Below are 18,772 nucleotides of genomic sequence, written 5' to 3'. Positions count from 1 at the left end.
GGTTGCCCAGGGAGGTTGTGGATGCCCCGTCCCTGGAGGCATTCAAGGCCAGACTGGACGTGGCTCTGGGCAGCCTGGTCTAGTGGTTGGCGACCCTGCACTTGGCAGAGGGGTTGAGACTCGATGATCTTTGAGGTCCTTTTCAACCCAAGCCATTCTATGATTCTATGATTCTATGAATTGGAAAGATGGGGGAACTGTGCTCACAGAAGGTTGGTTCCTGTAGTAAATTCCTCAGGAGTGTACTGAGAATTTCACAGACATGAAAAGAACGAGGGCCTTTTGTAATGTTGATATTTCATTTGGAGATTTTGTCTTTGTTGTTTTTGCTGTTGTTTTTTTTTTTTTTAATTTTGTATTTTAAGATATTTAGACTGATTTACTGTGCTGTTTCTGAGGCAAGGGTTCCTTTGTAGCACATGGATTTGATCTCAAATAGAAACAGCAGTTTCCTATAATGTGTGTGAGATATATTCGATGAAACAGCAATTTGTCTGCTTCTGGTGTATGTACAACTAAGGAAGAGGCTGTTATATTTACTTGCTGGAACTTAGAGGTGCCCCGAAAACAATTTTCAAAGTGTTCCAGTAGTTAAATTGGAAGAACAGGAAGAAATTGCAGGATGCTTGGAAAAAGTGGAAATGTAAATATTTCTGCAAAAGAAACTGTAGAGAGGAGTTTGCTATGCAGGTTTTCCATGATGCAGAGAAGAAAGTGTTAAAGGAGTGGAAGCAGATTTTCTGTGCAAGTTACTTTGCATTCAAACTGGCAAAGCTGTTCAAATCAAATGGCAGAAACTTAAATGTACAAAGTGATGCTAAAATTAGAGTAAGAAAAGGAGATGGACAATTGAACAAAATAATAATACAAATAAGTCATCCTGTAATTCATTTCAAGTACAAAATATCTTTGATAAAAGAGCATATATATCAAAGTAGTTGAGGGGGAAACAATAAAGAAACAAGGGATGTTTTTTGTTTATAATGCCATCACAGATTAGTATGTTCAGGAATGCAAGAATTTGACTATAAAAGCATATATGAAGCTTTTAAAATCTGTTTTCCTGAAATGATTTTGTTCTTTAGCACTGTATATTTCAAAGTTCTGCATACTTTGTCTTGATAAAGTTGCATTGAACTTGGTGGAACAGCTCTGTGATACATTCGTTCAGCTGATGCTACATTTAGGTGGAAGAGACCACTCAGTCACAGCCTTTGGTAATTTTGTGCAGTCTTTGCAACTGCAGAACTGGAGTTTAATGCGTTTGAATGTCCTTGCTTTCTGTAGACTCCCATCAATTCGCCCCTACAAGTATTTCCAGATGTCAGCAGAGAAGCTTCTGGTCCATCAAATGAAGAACAGGGTGACAGCTCAGATGAAAATGAAACTACTGATCTGAGCAAGAGAAGACTGAAGTCTCCCTCTAGGAGAGACAGCTACAGTGACAGCAGCAGGAGTGGTGACGAGGAGGCGATGGACTCGTTAGCACAGTTGGGCCCTAGTTGGAATTCTGCTCTCTGCGAGCCTACAGATGAAGCTGTGATGCAGGCACACAGCCAGCACGAGGCACGCAGTGCTCAGGATGGTGCTCTTCGCACCATTTTGTATTCTGCTCATGAGACTCCTAGCAGGTCAGAGCTTGAGGACAGGTACGTGGCTCATAATGATTCCTGTAGTGCACTCGTGGGAACTCTTCTTTTGTTTTGCTTGCTTGATCTGCATAAAATCAATATTGGTTCACATATTCATTTAGTGTTGACAGCTATGTTGTGTAAGCTGATCCTTAATGTGCTTGTTTATCTCCAGCACTCTGCCGCTGGATTTCACATCAATCCCACCCTGCAGAACCATTCCTGAAGTTACAACGTCTGTTTTAATGAACAGCTGTTACGCTGCTCCTGCTTCTGAGCTGCCTCCACGCCTGGAAGGAATGGCCTCGCTACTCAGCCAGCTGGAAAAAAGTGCTGAAGAATATGAGCCGGTAATTTCCTGTTTCTGTCTTTCAGTAGTATAAGCGTACCCTCTGCTGTGGCAACTGGAAGTTTTTGTAGCCATAGTATGGAGAGTGACTGACTAGAAGATAGGCATATTAATTTACAAATGTGACAATTGTAGGTTATACTTGCACTGAACTTGGGGGTGTCTTATAAATGGCACTTACACTGAACTGTGGCTGCTCATACAAATGTCTGCAGTTGTTTTCTCTCTGAGGTTTTCAGGGATTGATAATATTTCCCCCTGTGAGTATGAATGCATCCCTGTGTGCACAGGCAGAATTGCATACGTATATTTTGTGTAACATTTTAGCCTAGAAGCTTGGTGTTAAACATTTCCTTAGCTCTAGACAAGTTCTCAGGCCAGCCTTATATGCTGGTTACCTTGCTGTGTGGTTGGTTGGAGATGACGGGATAAATCAGGCCAGAAGGGGCCTCAGGAGACTCTGTTCTTTGCTGTTTCAATCAACATTTTGTACTCTGCTGCAAAATGCAGCGTAGTTTTGAGACTCTTCTGAGATAGCTTCTTGCCACCCTGGAAACATTTGTGCAGAGTATCAGAAGGGGCCTGTGCTTCCATAACCTCTCATAATTGATTCACAAATAAAAAGAATGTGACAATTGACCCTTGGTACGTTTCATTTGTGGAAGCCTCCCAGGTTACACAGCTGTTCAAACTCATACTCCCTTTTGAGAACTAAGTCTCCTTTTCAGTCTCTTCTTCAGAAGGTTTTCACAAACCTTCATGGCATTGTGTGAGTTTCTGTGCAAGTGAAACAGAGATGCATCTTTCAAATGGCAGTTCACACAAATAAAAATAGAGGTGTATGCATGTGTGCAGTTCCCAGGAAAGACATAGTTTTATCTCATTGTAGGAAAACCTATTCACCTACTTCACTTGACTAGTTCCTGCTGTGTCATCTTTCTCAAAGAGCCTTTTTATGTATGATAGCTAGTTCAGAGTAAAGCAAGGTGCCAGTGTTGATGTGAGCCTTCACAACTCTGTTTAGATCATTAGACCTTTGTTCTAAGGTCAGCTTCATGCAAAAGAGTATCCTCTCCAAATGAAAGACAAGTGCTGGATACAGCTGAGCTGTGCCTGCTCTGACAGATGTCTCAGTGCTATCTGGGCTTGTGTTCCACTTACACCAACTGGTACATTAATTATCTATTTCTATCAGTCTTAAATTCAATTTGCCCATGGTCTAAAGCTGCTTCTGTTTCTTTTTGTGTTGTTAAGTGCTACTTTCTTCCCCTAGGAAGTAGAACTCCAGGTCACCATGACCAAGTCTGAAAAGGGCAGCCTGGGCTTTACGGTGACCAAAGGGAATGATAACGTGGGCTGCTACATTCATGACATTGTTCAGGATCCTGCTAAAAGTGATGGGAGACTGCGACCTGGAGACCGACTCATAAAAGTGAGAGAATTACCATTTCCAGACAAAGGAAATGGTCTGGAATGTGTGAAAAGGACAACTTCGAGCCAAAACCAAAATAAATATGTGAACTCTGTTGTGTGCTACAGTTAAATAACTTAAAGAACAAAGATGTGTGTGTTTTTGTGCAGTTAGACAAAGGGAATACAAGTAGGAGAACACTGGGAGGGTTGCTGGAAGGAGTTACAGCACATCCTATTTAAAGAGAGGAGTACTGATTTAATATAGGATACTTACTCAAATACATGGAGAAGTTGGTCAAATACACTGATGGCTCCCACCTTGTCAGGGAATAAACACAGAGAGATTAGCTGTGAAAGAGTTTCATTTGGAACCTGACTAGGAGATACTTGTTGCTTTTGTCTTCACAGGTTAATGACATTGATGTCACGAACATGAGTCATACAGATGCAGTCAGCTTTCTCCGCGCTGCCCCAAAGACTGTCAGATTGGTTCTAGGACGTGTGTTGGAGTTACCCAAGATGCCAGTATTGCCTCACTTGCTGCCTGATATTACGCTAACGTGCCATAAAGAGGAGCTAGGTAACAGAGAATTACAGTGCTCTTTCACTCTAATGTGATTTTTTTTTCTCTTAAGTTACAAAGAAAGAATTAGATTTTTTATTATTTTTTTCATCTTCCCGCACAGGTCTGTTGTTAGCAGGAGGTCATGACAGCATTTACCAAGTTGTGTATATCAGTGACATTCTGCCCAAATCAGCTGCTGCCAGAGAGGAGAGTCTCCGTGCACTAGATATTATCCATTACATTAATGGGGTCAGCACACAAGGAATGACTCTGAAAGAAGCCAAAAGAACACTGGAAGCCTCCCTTCCTTGGGTGGTGCTCAAAGTGACCAGGTGTGTCTGGAAGTGGTTGTTTCCCCATACTTATTGCTTTTCTCACTGATTGTATGTGTGTAAAACATTTTATTGATATGACAGCTATTCAACAGAACGGTATCAGCTGGCGTGTTATTGAGGACTGGTGCCACAAAAAGAGAACATATACTCTCAGATTTGCACTTCAGCGCAATAGAAGGGCACTTAGTAATTGCTGTGTTTTGTGTTTCTTGGGAAGACACAGCTGTGTCAAGCTATCAAGTGTTCAAAATATTTACAAAACATGGCACAGATTGTTTTAATGCAATTATTCCTTCTTTTTTCTTAAACAAAACTGTTCCTGTGCATTCTACAAATAAAAAATAAAAAATAAATTAAAAAAAGAGAGAAAATATTGTTCTGTGCTTAAATAGTTCCATCATGTGGATGTTCTGGCACAGCTCCGAATGTCAAAACCCTCTGGCACAGATCGCTGTATACCGTGTTTTCACTAATCCCTGCTTCTATTTTTATGGAAACACTGCAGTCTGACAAACTCTCCAGGCTACTCTTAAGTTTTAAGTTTTGCTTGGAATGGGAAGCCTGGCAACATTCCCCTCCATTCTGAAACTTTCTAGTCATGCTGATGTTCTTTGCTCCCTCCCCTTGCCTTTGGAGGCAAACAAGATTGATTCATGAGGTAGGAACCAACCTAACTACTAGTGCTTCATCTCTGTCATTAAATGTTTTTAATATTCCAGAACTGTTGAAATGGAAAGCACAACGAGCAGTTTTATTGATTGTTGGATATTAAGATATATGTACACTAACCATGTTTTTTTCTTTACTGGTTGGTTGGATGATTTTTTATTTTTTTAAATCAAAATTTCTGTACATGTTTCTTTTCATAGAGATGGTCATCCAGTGCTTCCAAAATCCAGGAGCCCAGATAGCTCAGAGTCATGGTCAAAGAAAGCCAATGGTAAGATTTCCATGGTCACTTACTGCATGCAAAATGCACGTCTGTAAAAATGAAGGAAGAGTTACGGGTCTTACATGCTCTCTGGAGTCCAGTTGCTGCACTACAACTCTGTGTGATGAGATAGCTCCAGCCATTCAGTTTCTCTTGCAGTTGAGAAGTTTTTTCTCATAGCAAGCCTAAGTCATTCAAGGAGTAAATTTAACTGATCCATTATTATTATTTCATATGTAATTTTTTTTTTGCTTGTGTCCTGTTTCTTCTGACCCAAATGAAAACATCAGTCTGTTACCTCTGCAGGGACTTCAGTTCTGATGTTCATCTTCTCTTTTTCAAGAGCAAAACAGCCCAGATTGGTCTTATTACATCTCCGCAGTTTGCTTCCATGTCTGCTTTTCTCTTCACATGTGGTGTCTGCAGTCCCACACATGGCGTGGACTGAGGTTCACCAGTGCCCAGCAGACAAGAGCAATGGCTTTGAGCATTCTGTAGACAGCTCTCCTTTTAGTACTGACCCAGTGAGAGCAACTCTCTTTTGCCAAGTACTACTCACTTGGATTCAGTACGTTTCACCAACTGCATTTGCTTGTCTGCTGAATCACTGTGTGTGCTGCCACTTATATCTGAAACATATGCTTTTTCCATTCACATTTGGTGCTTTCCATTTGTTTTGATTTGTCACAGTCTTGTTTTCCACACTTCCTCATTAACGTATATTGGTTTTGAATATTGATCTTGCCTCATTACATTATTTTAACTCTTCCAGTTCATTGTTGCTCACATACTTTTCAACTACACTAAAACATTGTTTCCAAAAACTTGGTCAAGATACTGGTTAGGAACCAGCCCTGTAATTGGATGTTGGAAGACACAGCCTTTAACACCTTTACCTTTCTGTGATTTCTTCTAAACGCTTCATTTCTTACACATACTTTTACAAGCAAATCCAGAACCGCACTAGAAACTAGGTACATAGCAATGACTTGTTCCACCGTGTCTCATTTATTATACCAATGATGTGATTTTTCGGATAGGCAGTGGTCTTTTATATCATGGTATCGCTCTTTTCTTTACCAAGGAGGGGAAGGTACCTCAGAGCAAGGACCCAGGTGGCAGATTATGTGTGTTGGTTTGGTTTTGTTGTTGGTTTTTATTTTTTAGGGGAAAAAAAAAGTGATAGATGATTGTAAGGTTGTAATCTATACAGTTGAAAGGGAGGGAAATCACGTTCTATTTCCCTAAGGTGCAAGTGTTGCCTTCCCACTGCAAGTTGTTAGGCTGCTTATCAACATTCATCTTTGCTTAGAGTTGGCTATTTGCATGAGCGTTCCTGCTCTATCGTTCTACTGAACTTAAAGTTCAAATAACCATAATCAAGTATAGCTCATCAGACATAATTTTGTCAATGGCCATTAATCAATCAGGCAGAAAGGTTATTCATTTCACAACACAATATATTTTGTTTCTTTTATAAAAAAGGTAATTGATGGAAAGTGATGTAATTACAGGGAAAATGAAGTTCTTATGTTGTTGGTTTTTCCCCATTTTGTTTAGGCTGCTCGCATGGTGATCTCTGTGATACAGAAAAGGCACCTGATGGCCCCAAGGTAAATATTCCTCAGTGGAGTATATTTTCATTAACTAGAAAAAAGGACATAGTTCACGTAAGTTGTTTTTTGGTTTGCTTTAATAAATAGATTAATTAAAAAGTGTTACACCAAACTATGCAAATCCAATGTTGCCAATGGATGTGAGAAAGCAATTACAATAATAAATGCCCAAGTTTTTGGCATTAGTCTTCTTGGTCTTTGGGACTACTCTATAGAAAGACAGATTACCTTATAAGGATGCAAGGCTGTGATCTGGTCTCTTCCCAGCTTCTACACATGCTTGTACTTGTTTCTTCCTTTTTACCTCTCTGTTGTTTTTGTTGTTGTTGTTGTTGATTTGGTTTATTGGGTTTTTTTTCTGAGAAAAATGTGAGATCCAAGGAATTGAAGCCTCCGTATTTGTTATAGAGGATGTAATAATGTGAGATATTATTTTGTGTTTCCTTCTAGTAGTTAGTTCTTCATGTGTTTTATTTTTCTTAATTACTGTATTTTTTTTCCTTTGCTCATTTCTAAGAAATGGACAGGTAGTGTTCTACCCACCCCATCACCCGGTTAGCTCAAATGAGATAGAATATACCTAGTTTCTTTCTGTTTGTTGCTAATGAAGCTGTGTACAAGGGTTGCTTGCTGCTTAAAAAAGTGCCAAACTTTAGGAGTTAAGTTGTATTGTTCTTCACTTTTCTTAGGTCAATGGCAACAGCATCATAGGACCTTCTCATGCAAATGCAGAAAATAATATCCATCATGCAAAGGGACAAATGAATCTCACAGGGTCTGGAGATGCCCCTTCGCTTGGTTTTGCTGCTCAGATATCAGATGTTTCTAAACACAGTGACAAGTCAGGTAAGAACAGATGAGATGAGGGACCATATCATTCAGTATTTGGTTCATCGATGAAAGAGAATCAAGGCAATAGCACAGTTTGAACAGACTGAAACAAGTCAAAGTAAGGATGGCAATCAAGTTTAGAAGATCATCTCCAAGCCCTATAGTGGGCTCTTGAGGAATTTGTTAATGTTGGAAGTAGATTTATGAAATATGGATTTTATGCCAGAGACGATGAGGGAAAGTCATGGCAACAACTACAAATAACACTTCAGTGTCTGCTCCTCTCCCTCACTGTCCTGTCCCCTCCCCTGTTTAGGGAAAAATTATCATTTTATACTATTTCTTTTTAGAAACAGAAGTTCCAGATGATGAATATTATGATGAGGATGATCACAATGAAGTAGTCCAGTATCTATTGGACGTCGTAGATGAGGAAGCCCAGAACCTCTTGAATCGTAACAGTGCAACATCAGAGGCCCAGAGCCTTCTGCACGTCAAGAAGGCCACATCAGAAGATCATCTGCCAGGTACTGAGTCATTGGAAAAGCAGGTCACTGGAAACAAGGCCTCTTGAAAGTATGGTGCCCAGTGAGCAGTGGCAAGCATGATAGGTGACATGGAATTATTTTCTGAAGTATAAGTAGAATACAGACCTTCTAGAATTACAATTATTTCAACTCTTTTGCTCCTCTTGAAGTTCATTTTGGTTATTATCATCTGTCGTTACATTAAAATCAGGGAGGAATGAGGACCTCAGCCAGTCATAGGAGATCCACTACTTCAAATTTCTTTTAGACGGGATCTGGCCTTTGCAAATGAAGATATATTGAACTTGTCAGACAGGCAGCAGAGAACTGCTGTAGCAAGCCGTATACGTAAGACATTTTCTATAAGGTTTTCATTAAGGCTTAGAAAGGGTGAGCAGAAACCTGGTTTAGAACTACTGTGGGTCTAAATATAATGGTGTTGCAAACACACTGCTGACATGTGAATCTGCTCACTTATCAGCACCTACCTGTCCCTCTGTTACTCTGTGGCACAGCCATTCTGATAGCTGTACCAACAACCTCACTTTTAATTGCAGCTGTTATATTTAAAAAGGAGGAAGCCTCAGATCTGATTCTTCAACATACTGGTAACAGAGGGACTTAAAACTTGTTGCTTGCTTATTCTGACATCTGTATTCCGATATAAGAAGATTCACATGTTTGAGAAGGTGATTTCTGGGCATCTTTCAGTGTGTTTATGCTCTTTCTTCTGCGTTCTGATTTTCCTGCTCCAGTGGAGATGAATGGGAAACTGGCAGAAGATAAGTCTGAAGACACAGACTGTGATGGGTCATCTTTACCTGAAGATTTTTCAGAGGTGAGATGGCGAGAAGCTGGCAGACTTCTCTTTCTCAGATAGTCTCTTTCCATTTATTTTCTTCCTTATTTGCATGGAGTTTGTAGAAACACCCTTATATGCATTTTAAATAATATTAATTTTTAAAATGTAATACCTTGTTAGTGTTATTTGAGGCATTTCATCTAAGATTTCCTTGATTACTGCACAGAGAAAGGAAGCGGTGACAATGAATATTGTGTAGACTTCCCAAAATGTAAATGTGAGGCTTCTTTCCACTTACATTTTACTAGAATACACTCATTAATTTGAATGACTTCTATATATTGCATCCTCAACATTATTACACATCTTCTTTTACATCAGACATTAGCTTCCCAGGTGTTGTTTCAAATTAGCAGAGCTCTTGTCTATCCAACATGTCCCTGCAGCTTTCTGTCCGGTGAGGAGAGTGAAGAGATAAGTCTGCCATCCAGCTCTATCAATGTTCTCTGGGAGATCCGAAAGTAAAATTCCCTGAGTATAACAGTAGAAATTTCCAAGGTGTCATAATAAGCAAAAATCATCTTGGAGACTTGTTCTTTCTCTGAAGGAGTACTGAAATATCCTCTTCTCTACAGAGTCTTCATTGTCTTTTGTGGAAGTCCTATATCAGGTCTTCCTGTTTTTTAGAGGTGAAGCTCTGTTCTGTGGCAGTTGTGGCTCAGCAGAAAATAGAAGTGCTCACAATCAAATCTGCCTCATAAAAGGTTTTTAAGGATTACAAACAAAAAAGTCACCTGGAAAAAGTGTAAATGGCTCTTCTGCTGCCACAAGTGGGGAATAATTTTAGGATAGCTTTGGCCTTATAATAGTATGGCCTTTTCCAAGTGCTCACTATTCTCCTTCTTTGTTGTTTTGGCTTAGTGAGCTGTCTAAAAGAGTCAAGTCCTACATTACTTGATGTTTTAAACTTACTCCCCTTCAGAATTACTGTGTGTAGCCATTCGCATCCTTTAAAGTCTGCAGCGGGTGAACTTTATAACAGTGACCTTGATGTGTTTCATAATTTTTTGTCCAATAGCCCATGCACATAAATGGTTGTGAAGGTCATGGTGAGGAAGGAGCTATGCCAGAAAGGTAACATTTCTTTTCCAATGTTTCTTGAAAGTAAACCTATGAGATTTGATGCTTTCAATAGAGATATGTTATAATGCAAATTGTGTGTGTGTGTGTGTGTAGGTATAAATAGATATCTATATATCTGTATGATGTCTTGCCAAATTGCTCTCTGTCCTGGTTATTTAAAAGTTCATCTGAATGCTAGTCAACTTCATGTGCTTTACCATGCCCTGGCTGCATTTTTATTTCCTTGATATGTGGTTATAACAAGTAACTAGGACATTTGTCAGATGGTTCCAAACAACTTCATTTGTGCTGTACTAACAGTTTGCTTCTTTCAAATGAAGAAGAAATTCAAACAATTTTGTCTTCAATTTGTGGGTTTTTGAGATCACCCAAAATGTGGGTTTTTGAGATCACTGCTAGGGATCTGGTCCACGAGTATCTGTAGCTGTAAATGACTTTCTGGTGATGCTTCATTAGGTTGCAAGTGCATTGGTTGTCTCTAGGTGTCGCTTCTTACTTCTGTTCTTTGCCCTCTGTAGATCACCTCCTCAACCTCCCTCGAATCAAGCAGATGAAGATGAAATCACGTGGGGAAGCGATGAATTGCCGATTGAATCAATCAGCCAGGAATGTGTAAATAAAGGCAAGAGCTTCAGCAAACAATTAATTGAAAACTGAGGATTGCATTAAGTAGCCAATATGTCAGATATGAATTTTAAAATGTCTTGGATATGGCTTGAGGATCTGATGACAGATGTAGTGGGAAAACTCAGTGACTCACTGGAAAGAATCTTTACAGCTTGAAGTAACGTGTGTCTGAAAGTCCACTGGGACAAGTATTGGCGAGGTTGGGCCTATGACAGGACTGGAATTGAAAGCAGCTTTCCTCCACCAGACTGACAAAATCTTTAACAACTTGTGATGGTTTGTGGGATTTGATCATGATCAAATTGATATTTTGTGTGCTTGAAATTGTACCTGCCTGATGCTCATGTTGTTCACTGTTTTCCCTATATGTGGACTCTTATTTTTCCATTGTTGCTTAGTTTGGCGGAGTGGAGTACTACTTAGCTGGATGCATTTGGCAGAGACTGGTCATTACTTTTTGAGATAATATTAGAAACATCAAGTCCTGAAATCCTGATACAGAAACCCTCTGTCTATAGTGTGTGTATTCATTAAAAGAAGAAAAAAAAAATCAGTGTAAGCCTTGTGACTAAATGAGTAGTTTTAGGACACTTAATTGCAGTAGCAGAAAGCCCTCAGGTTTGTTAATTTTGTCATGTTTCCAAGGAGCACCGAAGGCCTAATAGGAAGCACGCTTTAACAGAAAAAAAAGATGTTTAACGTGTCTTTTAAATGGTAATTGTAAGATATTTTTTACTCTAAATACTACAAACGGGCTGTGATGTTTATTTAACTGAGAGTTCTGAACTCATCCCCGTGTACATTCATGGCTTTGTTGATGATTGTTTTAAGAACTTAGATTTAAAATGCTTATGGAGTTTATTTCATTTATTTGGAGTTCAGGAAAATCCTCTGTTCTCAGATTCATCAAAGTCAGTTTTGCTTCTTGCTGGTTATGTCAGTTAATTGTTTTTACTCAAACTGAGAGGCTCTTTGTATGCTCTCTGGGTTGTTTGGAGGGATTCTAGAGATAATGGAAAGCAAACAGTGTTGGAAGGACTGTTTCACTCAAAGATGCTCTACTGGTCATGGCTTTTTGTGTAAGATATTACCTAAGAGGCAGCCTTGCATGGCAAGAAAACCATCTAGTACAGTCACAAGCACACGTAGCATTGCACTGCGTTTTACATATTTCCTTCGTTTAGTTATTAATTTAGTTTAGTCCATTATTTACGCAGTCATACAAATCAGCCTCATCCTTCTACCAGATCTCCCTCTGGTGACAAACGAAGAGATCTCCGCGCTCCGTGCTGTGAGTGTGCTCCCTGGCGGCAAGTACTGTGGAACAAAGCTGAAGGCAGCCATCCGGGTACTGCGGGGACTGCTGGAACAGGGGGTTCCTTCCAAAGAGATCGAAGTGAGTAATGTCGGTCTTGTTAGGGCCTTTTTTTCTAAAACTTGGCCTTTTAACAGGATGAAACAGAAATAGAACAGTTGATTCATCACTGCCTTAAATACCACAGCTCTTGAATTTGTAGCTCTTTAAAGGAATGAGAAGAGTTCCTTCACAAACATCCCTCCCTTGCCCCAGCAGCTGCTGAGAGATGAGATTGGGTTGAGCTAGGAGTTCAGTTCAAAAATGTGTTTGCGTTTTTCTTATTTTGGGTAAATTACCAACTGAATGTGATGCTAACAGGCATAGACAAGGTAGAGAAATGCTGAAATGTTGAGCTGGAGGATGTGAAAACAGTCCTTTCCAAGTCTTAAAGTCAGTCTTGTTCAGTGAACTCACCTTTGGGAGAAGAAGCTGAAATACATACTGGATATTTATCAGGTTGTTTGTTTGTTTCGAGGTGGTGTATTTTGTTAGCTATGTGAAATCAGATTCCTTTCTGTGACTGAATGATTTTGCATATCCAGTAGGGTTTTTTTCATTTTAGAGGCTGCTCTCAGCACTTGTTATCATTCAGAGCATTTTAATGCGTGAGTAATTCATAGAATCATAGAATCTTTAGAGTTGGAAGCAACCTTTAAAGGTCATCTAGTCCAACTCCCCTGCAATGAACAGGGACATCTACAGCTAGATCAGGTTGCCCAGGGCTTGATCTAGTCTCCCCTTGAAAGTCTCCAGGGACGGGGCATCAACCACTGATGAGCAGTCTCTTCCTGTGCCTCACCATCCTCAGTCTAAAGTACTTTTTCCTTACATCTAACCTAAATCTACCCTCTTTAAGCATGAAGCCATTTCCCCTTGTTCTGTCACCACAGACCCTGCTAAAGAGTCTGTCCCCTTCTTTTCTGTAGCCCTCCTTTAGATATTGAAAGGCCACTATCGGCTGTCACCTCGCAGCCTTCTCTTCTCCAGGCTGAATAGCCTCAGCTTGTTTCAGCCTGTCCTTGCAGGAGAGATGTTCCATCCCTTGTATCATTTTTATGGCCCTACAAAAAATTCTTTCCCTACAGAATCTTCAAGAGTTAAAACCGTTGGATCAGTGTTTGATTGGACAAGCAAAGGAGAACAGGAAGAAGAACAGATACAAAAACATCCTCCCTTGTGAGTATTAATTGATCTGACATTCAGTGTGGATATTTTGTCTCCATTTCTACAGAGAATTAATTGGATCTGCGGCTGAGTAGGAAAAAAATAAAAACATCTGCTTTTTTCTACATGTTTAAAGTCAATGTTTATAAAGTGGTATAAGATTGGTGAACAACAAACTCATGCAACAGCTAAGGATGGTCGTCCACAGATTTTTCAGATGTTTCAACAAATCCCACTCGTTACTAAATGAGATATATGGATGTAGATGGACAATTTCTTTTTTTCAGTTTTACTCATGTCAGTTTGGAACAACAGACAGGTATACTATTGTCAGTAAATTTCCTGCAGCAAAATGTTCTTTGTTAGCTGGGAGAAGCGCTGATGAGCAATGAGAACTGACACAGGCTAGCTGTGCCTAAGAAGTACTGAGCCTCAGCATCAGGAGCGCTGCAGTTGATGTCAGGCACCATGATGTCTGCTGGTTAGATTTCTCCCCGGCCATCTTTTTCTTTATTCAAATAAAAGTACCGATTTGTATCTCGATGCAAGTATTGTATTAGTTTTATGTTTTCTGTTTTTTAATAAAATGTTGAAGCACCTTTGGAGATAAATACCATGCAAGTGTGTTAAGGCTCAGCATCTCTGCTGTGTGAAGATTTAATTATACTCACACCTAACACTGAAGTATTTCTGTTGTGTTGGAATTGCAGACGATACCACCAGAGTTCCTCTTGGCAGCGAAGGTGGATACATCAATGCCAGCTTCATTCGCATGCCAGTGGGGAATGAGGAGTTTGTCTACATCGCTTGTCAAGGACCTCTCCCCACTACAGTAGCGGACTTCTGGCAGATGGTTTGGGAGCAAAACTGTACTGTGATTGCCATGATGACTCAGGAGGTTGAAGGAGAGAAGATAAAATGCCAGCGTTACTGGCCAGATGTGCTCCATAAAACCACCATGATAACCGACAGACTGCGGCTGGCTCTTGTAAGGTTTCAGCAGCTGAAGGGCTTCATCATCAGAGTGCTGGAGCTAGAAGAGATCCAGGTAAGTGAGTCTGATTTTGCATGCTTTTTGAGTGCTGGCATTTCTGTCCTCACACTAGTGTCTTGTCTGGTTTCAATCACGATGTCTGCACTGAGAGATAATGTGGAACTTCTGTTTGCTCAGTGATAGTTACTGAGCAGCTCTTTCAGCCTTGCAGTTTGTGCTGCTGTGGGACCTTTACAGAAGAAAGTAGTTGGGCCAGGAGGTGATTTTTTGATGCTTATTAGACTTCAAATTTGGCTCCCCAGGTGCCTTTGGCCACAGAAACAGAAAGATATGTAGGGATATAGCATTCACTCCTCACTCAGTTTGGCTAGTTCATTCCTGTGCATGATTAGTCTGCACAGAAAATTTCATACTCTTTAACTGCCTACTGTTTATTTTCAGTTTGAGTCATCATTTCTTTGGTTTTATTGAATTGCACACCTCCTTCGTGGAGCAAATCTCTCTCTTCTAATACGTAAGATTCGGGAACTTCTATCTTTTATTTCTCCCTCCTACATGTAACGTTTTGTTCCTACTGTTGTTGTTAAACCTCAGACAGGTGAGGTGCGGCACATTTCCCACCTGAACTTCACCGCCTGGCCTGACCATGACACCCCTTCTCAGCCAGACGACCTGCTGACGTTCATCTCCTACATGCGGCACGTCCACAGATCGGGACCCATCGTAACACACTGCAGTGCGGGCATTGGCCGCTCGGGGACCCTGATTTGTATCGATGTGGTTCTGGGGCTCATCAGCAGAGACCTTGATGTGAGTACCTGAGAACATGGGCTCAACCATGCTTCTGACTTGCAGGAACTCTGCTCAGTGGGAGTATTACTTCTGTATTTAAAATGAGTGATGAAAGAAGCCATCACAAACTCACACTGAACAAACACCTCAGCCTGAGACAGCAGTATGTCAATACATTTTTCCAGTACCACTGGGAATATACTTTCCAGGGTGATACTGAGGAAGGTGCTGGCTACCTTCCTTAAGTTTGTGTCCACCATTGGGACAGTACAGCAAATTCTTCCATGAATTTGTAGAGAAGCTGAGCTATGCTTAGCTCAGTAGGGTTTTGAAGCACCCACCAAATGTCCAGAAGTTTTATAGACCTGGAGAAATGGAAGGCATTGCGTTATGTTGGGCCAAAGGACTCAATTTTCTGCATACTCAGCTCCTGGTAAGAGTAGTCCAGAGAGCCAGTGGAGGTGCACAGAGAAAGAAAATGGTGATGAACAAGAGCCACATCCTTGTTGCCTTGAGGCAGCTCATGCTGGTAACCTACCAAGGGTGTGCAGGACACACAGAATTGTAAATTGTTTCACTGCTAAATGTTTCATGGGCCTGGATGGACTCCTTGCTGTGATACTGAGGATATTTTGAACATGCGCATAAGTCTTTCTTCAGAATTTAACTTGCTGCTGTTTATTTTGGTAGTTTGACATCTCGGACCTGGTGCGCACAATGCGTCTGCAGCGGCACGGGATGGTGCAGACAGAGGTGAGTCTCCAGGTACAGCTTTTCAGACACTGGGATTCTAACTCTGATGTGCCAGGAAGCTTTCTGTAGTGATTGTCTTTGTGCCCTCTGATGCAACGCCTGTGTTATGAGAATGAAATCAGATGCATGCCACTGAGTATCAGAATGCATTTTAAAGTTAAAAAATATATACGCGGCTTTAAGCATGCTGCGCTCTTTCAATTTGTGGCTAAAGTAAAAATTGGAATTGGAGTTTTCTTCTTCTAAAGCTTGTGTTAGACAGGAAATCAGCTGAGCTTTTTTTTTTTTGGCAAAAAAAATATATTACATGCTAAAGAGAGAGCTTCACTGTAGCTCCTATGAATCACTGAAACCACTGGAGACCATCCTGAAGTCTCATTTTAGAGGGAGGTGTTTAGCCAGAAGTAAACCGAACCTCTGGGAGTAACTTGGATCTAGAGATACTGAACCTTACCTCGGACCTGCACCAGTTTTTGAACATGAAGGACTTCTCTCATTAGAGTTTACAAAAACAGACAGAAAACTCTCACCCCAAAGCATGCATTAGCTCCCAAAGATGCATTACTAACATTTTAAGGTAATCTGTGCTGTAATCAGAGTTCTCTACTAGCGGACTTGATGAAAGACCTTGAAAAGTCACTTGCCACCTTCACTTCTACTTTTGTAACATACTTACCCTGTTTGAAGTGGTTTCGACACAAAAGATCAATGCCATGTGTAAAAAATACACCTTTTTGTGGGGAGTGCCTGTACTCATTTGAAGATGAGGTTGTGCACTTCTCTGTTGTGTGGTTTTGGGTTCTTTTTCGTTATTTTACTGTAGAAATAGTATTGATATCAAATGCTGTGCACCTCCGGGGTGCAGGTGAATGTGAGTTGCTCAGGCGGTGCAGCATTTCTCATATGCAATCTGATCTTCTTCCCCTTTCAGGATCAGTACATCTTCTGCTATCAAGTTGTCCTGTATGTCCTGAATCATCTCCAGCATGAAGAAGAGAGGCAAATAAAATCCTGAACTGGAAGTGCTTTTAAAATAAGGAAATGAGGAGACCCGAAGGCTCTCACCTGTTCTTTGTTCCGCCAACACTATCAAAGTCCTTTTCTTCAACTGCTGTTAAATGTTTTCTCTATGTATCTCTGTCTCTGTGTCACTGCAGATAAGGTACATAGTGTATGGACAAAGGAGAGCTCATACCATACCACTGGTGACTTCAGCCCATGGACACAGCTGTGAGATATTTGTATAACAGTAAATAATATTTAATAAAGCTGCATTTTTTTTTTGCAGCTTCCTTAATACGTGATTAAGTACTCGATTAAAAATATTTTAAGGAGAAAAAGTAACGTTAAAATACTCCTGTAGCTCTGCAGCTGCTCTGGGGTATTTGTTTCTTAGGGGGTGGGATAAAGCAGTATTTTTGTCCTGGCAAACTTTATTACCATGCCATTTTAATGGCCTCTTTTAAAAGCTTGTGTATGGCAACAGAATATTTTGGCCTTTTAGTACAGTTGGAGCTACTTTATAGAGGGTTTCTTAAATCAGTATTTAAGCTTCAAGAGCTGCCTGTTAGCATAAGGATAGTGGTGAATGTTTACTGTAAGTATCACAGTTAACAATGTTTACTTGATAGTTCCATGTATATATTTATATACTTTTACAAAAAAAAAATAAAGTTGAATTATCAGATGTCTAACTTTATGACTTATTAGGCATCTCTACTCTGTAAATAAAAATACACTTAAAATGCACTGCTGGGTGAATCTGGGTGTTTCTGTGTCCTCCTGCTGCATAGGTCTCCAACTTTTGGGCTTGCCTCAGCCACATGGACTGAAGAGGAATTGTCTTGGGCTGCATATGTGTAGGTTGCTGTGAAAGTAATGCCTCCTGTTTATTTCTGTTACAAAGAGCACAAGAACACTATTTGATAGAGCAAATTCTCAGCTACAAAACACTATTTTTCAACACAGCCACCACTGTTAGCTATGCATTTTCACCATCGATGAACAAGAGCCTGCGTGCTGTGCTTGTAACAGCTATGGGTTGGATCTGCCTGCTGTATGCCAGTGTTTTAGCGTGGCATAGGAACAGACAGAATAATACTTCCATTAATTATCCTTGATATAGCACCCACCCTCCATATAACAGTAAATTCTGAAGTAGTGTGCACATGGAAAGAAAAGTACACACATGGAAAGAGAAATACATTTGTGAGGCCTTCCATCAGTACAGCTCCATGTTGAGACTGAAAATCCAGGGTGGTAACAAGAGCTCTCCACACCCAGGTGTGCTGCAACACACAAGGAGAAAGGGAAGCCCATTTCTGCCTGCAGTATTTCATGCAGGTACACACCTGGCTTTCCCCCAGCCCTCCCACACCTTCATTTACGGTCAGCTGCATTCACATGGCAGCAACTGAAGGCTTTTGTCTGAAGCTTCACTGCTTGGGCCTCAGACTCTCTGCCCCTTCTCAGGGGGTCTTTCTGGGGGCTGCAGGGAGGGCCAAGCACCTCTCTGGGGTGCCTCCATGGCCACCTGCACCACCCACAGCACCTCCTCCAGCACCAGCATCTTCATAGGAGGCTCATTCTCACAGATGTTACCTAATTAGATGATTAAGAAGAGAATTGGGTGAAAACAGGCAGTCCAGGCAGAGTACCCTGTGCTGCAGTTATTAACAGCAGAATTAACTCTCCTGCTCTGTGAAGTGAAATCTGCTACTAAGCCTGGAAAACTATTCACTCCCCTTGCAATTTCAAAGCCTGTGGTAAGGTAGAGATGTAAGGGGTGCATGCTTTCCTTAGCCACGGACTTCCAGGAGTGCTTCACCTCTCTATGCAGACCTTCTGTCTTTGCTTGGTTGCCCCTCTGTATCACTATTGGAATGCAGGATGCTGTGCCTAGGTGCACACCAGGCCTAGGTTTCTCTGGCTCATCTTCAGCC

The 18,772-nt window shown here is 40.7% G+C and overlaps 1 protein-coding gene across 10 annotated transcripts in view; it reads left to right on the top strand.

Annotated features, from left to right (window-relative positions):
* The window catches only part of PTPN13 (protein tyrosine phosphatase, non-receptor type 13), a 104,613-nt gene extending 87,092 nt beyond the window's left edge, over positions 1–17,521 (top strand). For 8 of the 10 annotated variants that reach the window (XM_021395171.1, XM_021395180.1, XM_021395173.1 and 5 more), the window contains 18 exons: positions 1,288–1,649; positions 1,807–1,981; positions 3,254–3,412; positions 3,802–3,973; positions 4,080–4,290; positions 5,163–5,233; positions 6,785–6,894; positions 7,530–7,686; positions 8,022–8,198; positions 8,954–9,036; positions 10,079–10,134; positions 10,662–10,765; positions 12,018–12,166; positions 13,213–13,303; positions 14,002–14,339; positions 14,880–15,095; positions 15,768–15,830; positions 16,762–17,521. In XM_021395171.1, coding sequence (XP_021250846.1) covers positions 1,288–1,649; positions 1,807–1,981; positions 3,254–3,412; positions 3,802–3,973; positions 4,080–4,290; positions 5,163–5,233; positions 6,785–6,894; positions 7,530–7,686; positions 8,022–8,198; positions 8,954–9,036; positions 10,079–10,134; positions 10,662–10,765; positions 12,018–12,166; positions 13,213–13,303; positions 14,002–14,339; positions 14,880–15,095; positions 15,768–15,830; positions 16,762–16,845 — 2,778 coding nt within the window. In that variant the 3' untranslated portion in view covers positions 16,846–17,521. The remainder of the gene's footprint in view (positions 1–1,287; positions 1,650–1,806; positions 1,982–3,253; positions 3,413–3,801; positions 3,974–4,079; positions 4,291–5,162; positions 5,234–6,784; positions 6,895–7,529; positions 7,687–8,021; positions 8,199–8,953; positions 9,037–10,078; positions 10,135–10,661; positions 10,766–12,017; positions 12,167–13,212; positions 13,304–14,001; positions 14,340–14,879; positions 15,096–15,767; positions 15,831–16,761) is intronic. The other 2 variants (XM_021395178.1, XM_021395177.1) reach the window with 2 other exon arrangements.

The sequence above is a fragment of the Numida meleagris genome, chromosome 4 (assembly GCF_002078875.1).
Source record: "Numida meleagris isolate 19003 breed g44 Domestic line chromosome 4, NumMel1.0, whole genome shotgun sequence".
NCBI classification, from domain to species: Eukaryota; Metazoa; Chordata; class Aves; order Galliformes; family Numididae; genus Numida; species Numida meleagris.
The sequence above is the reverse complement of the archived record's forward strand: the minus strand, read 5'-3'. Positions and strand labels throughout refer to the sequence as shown.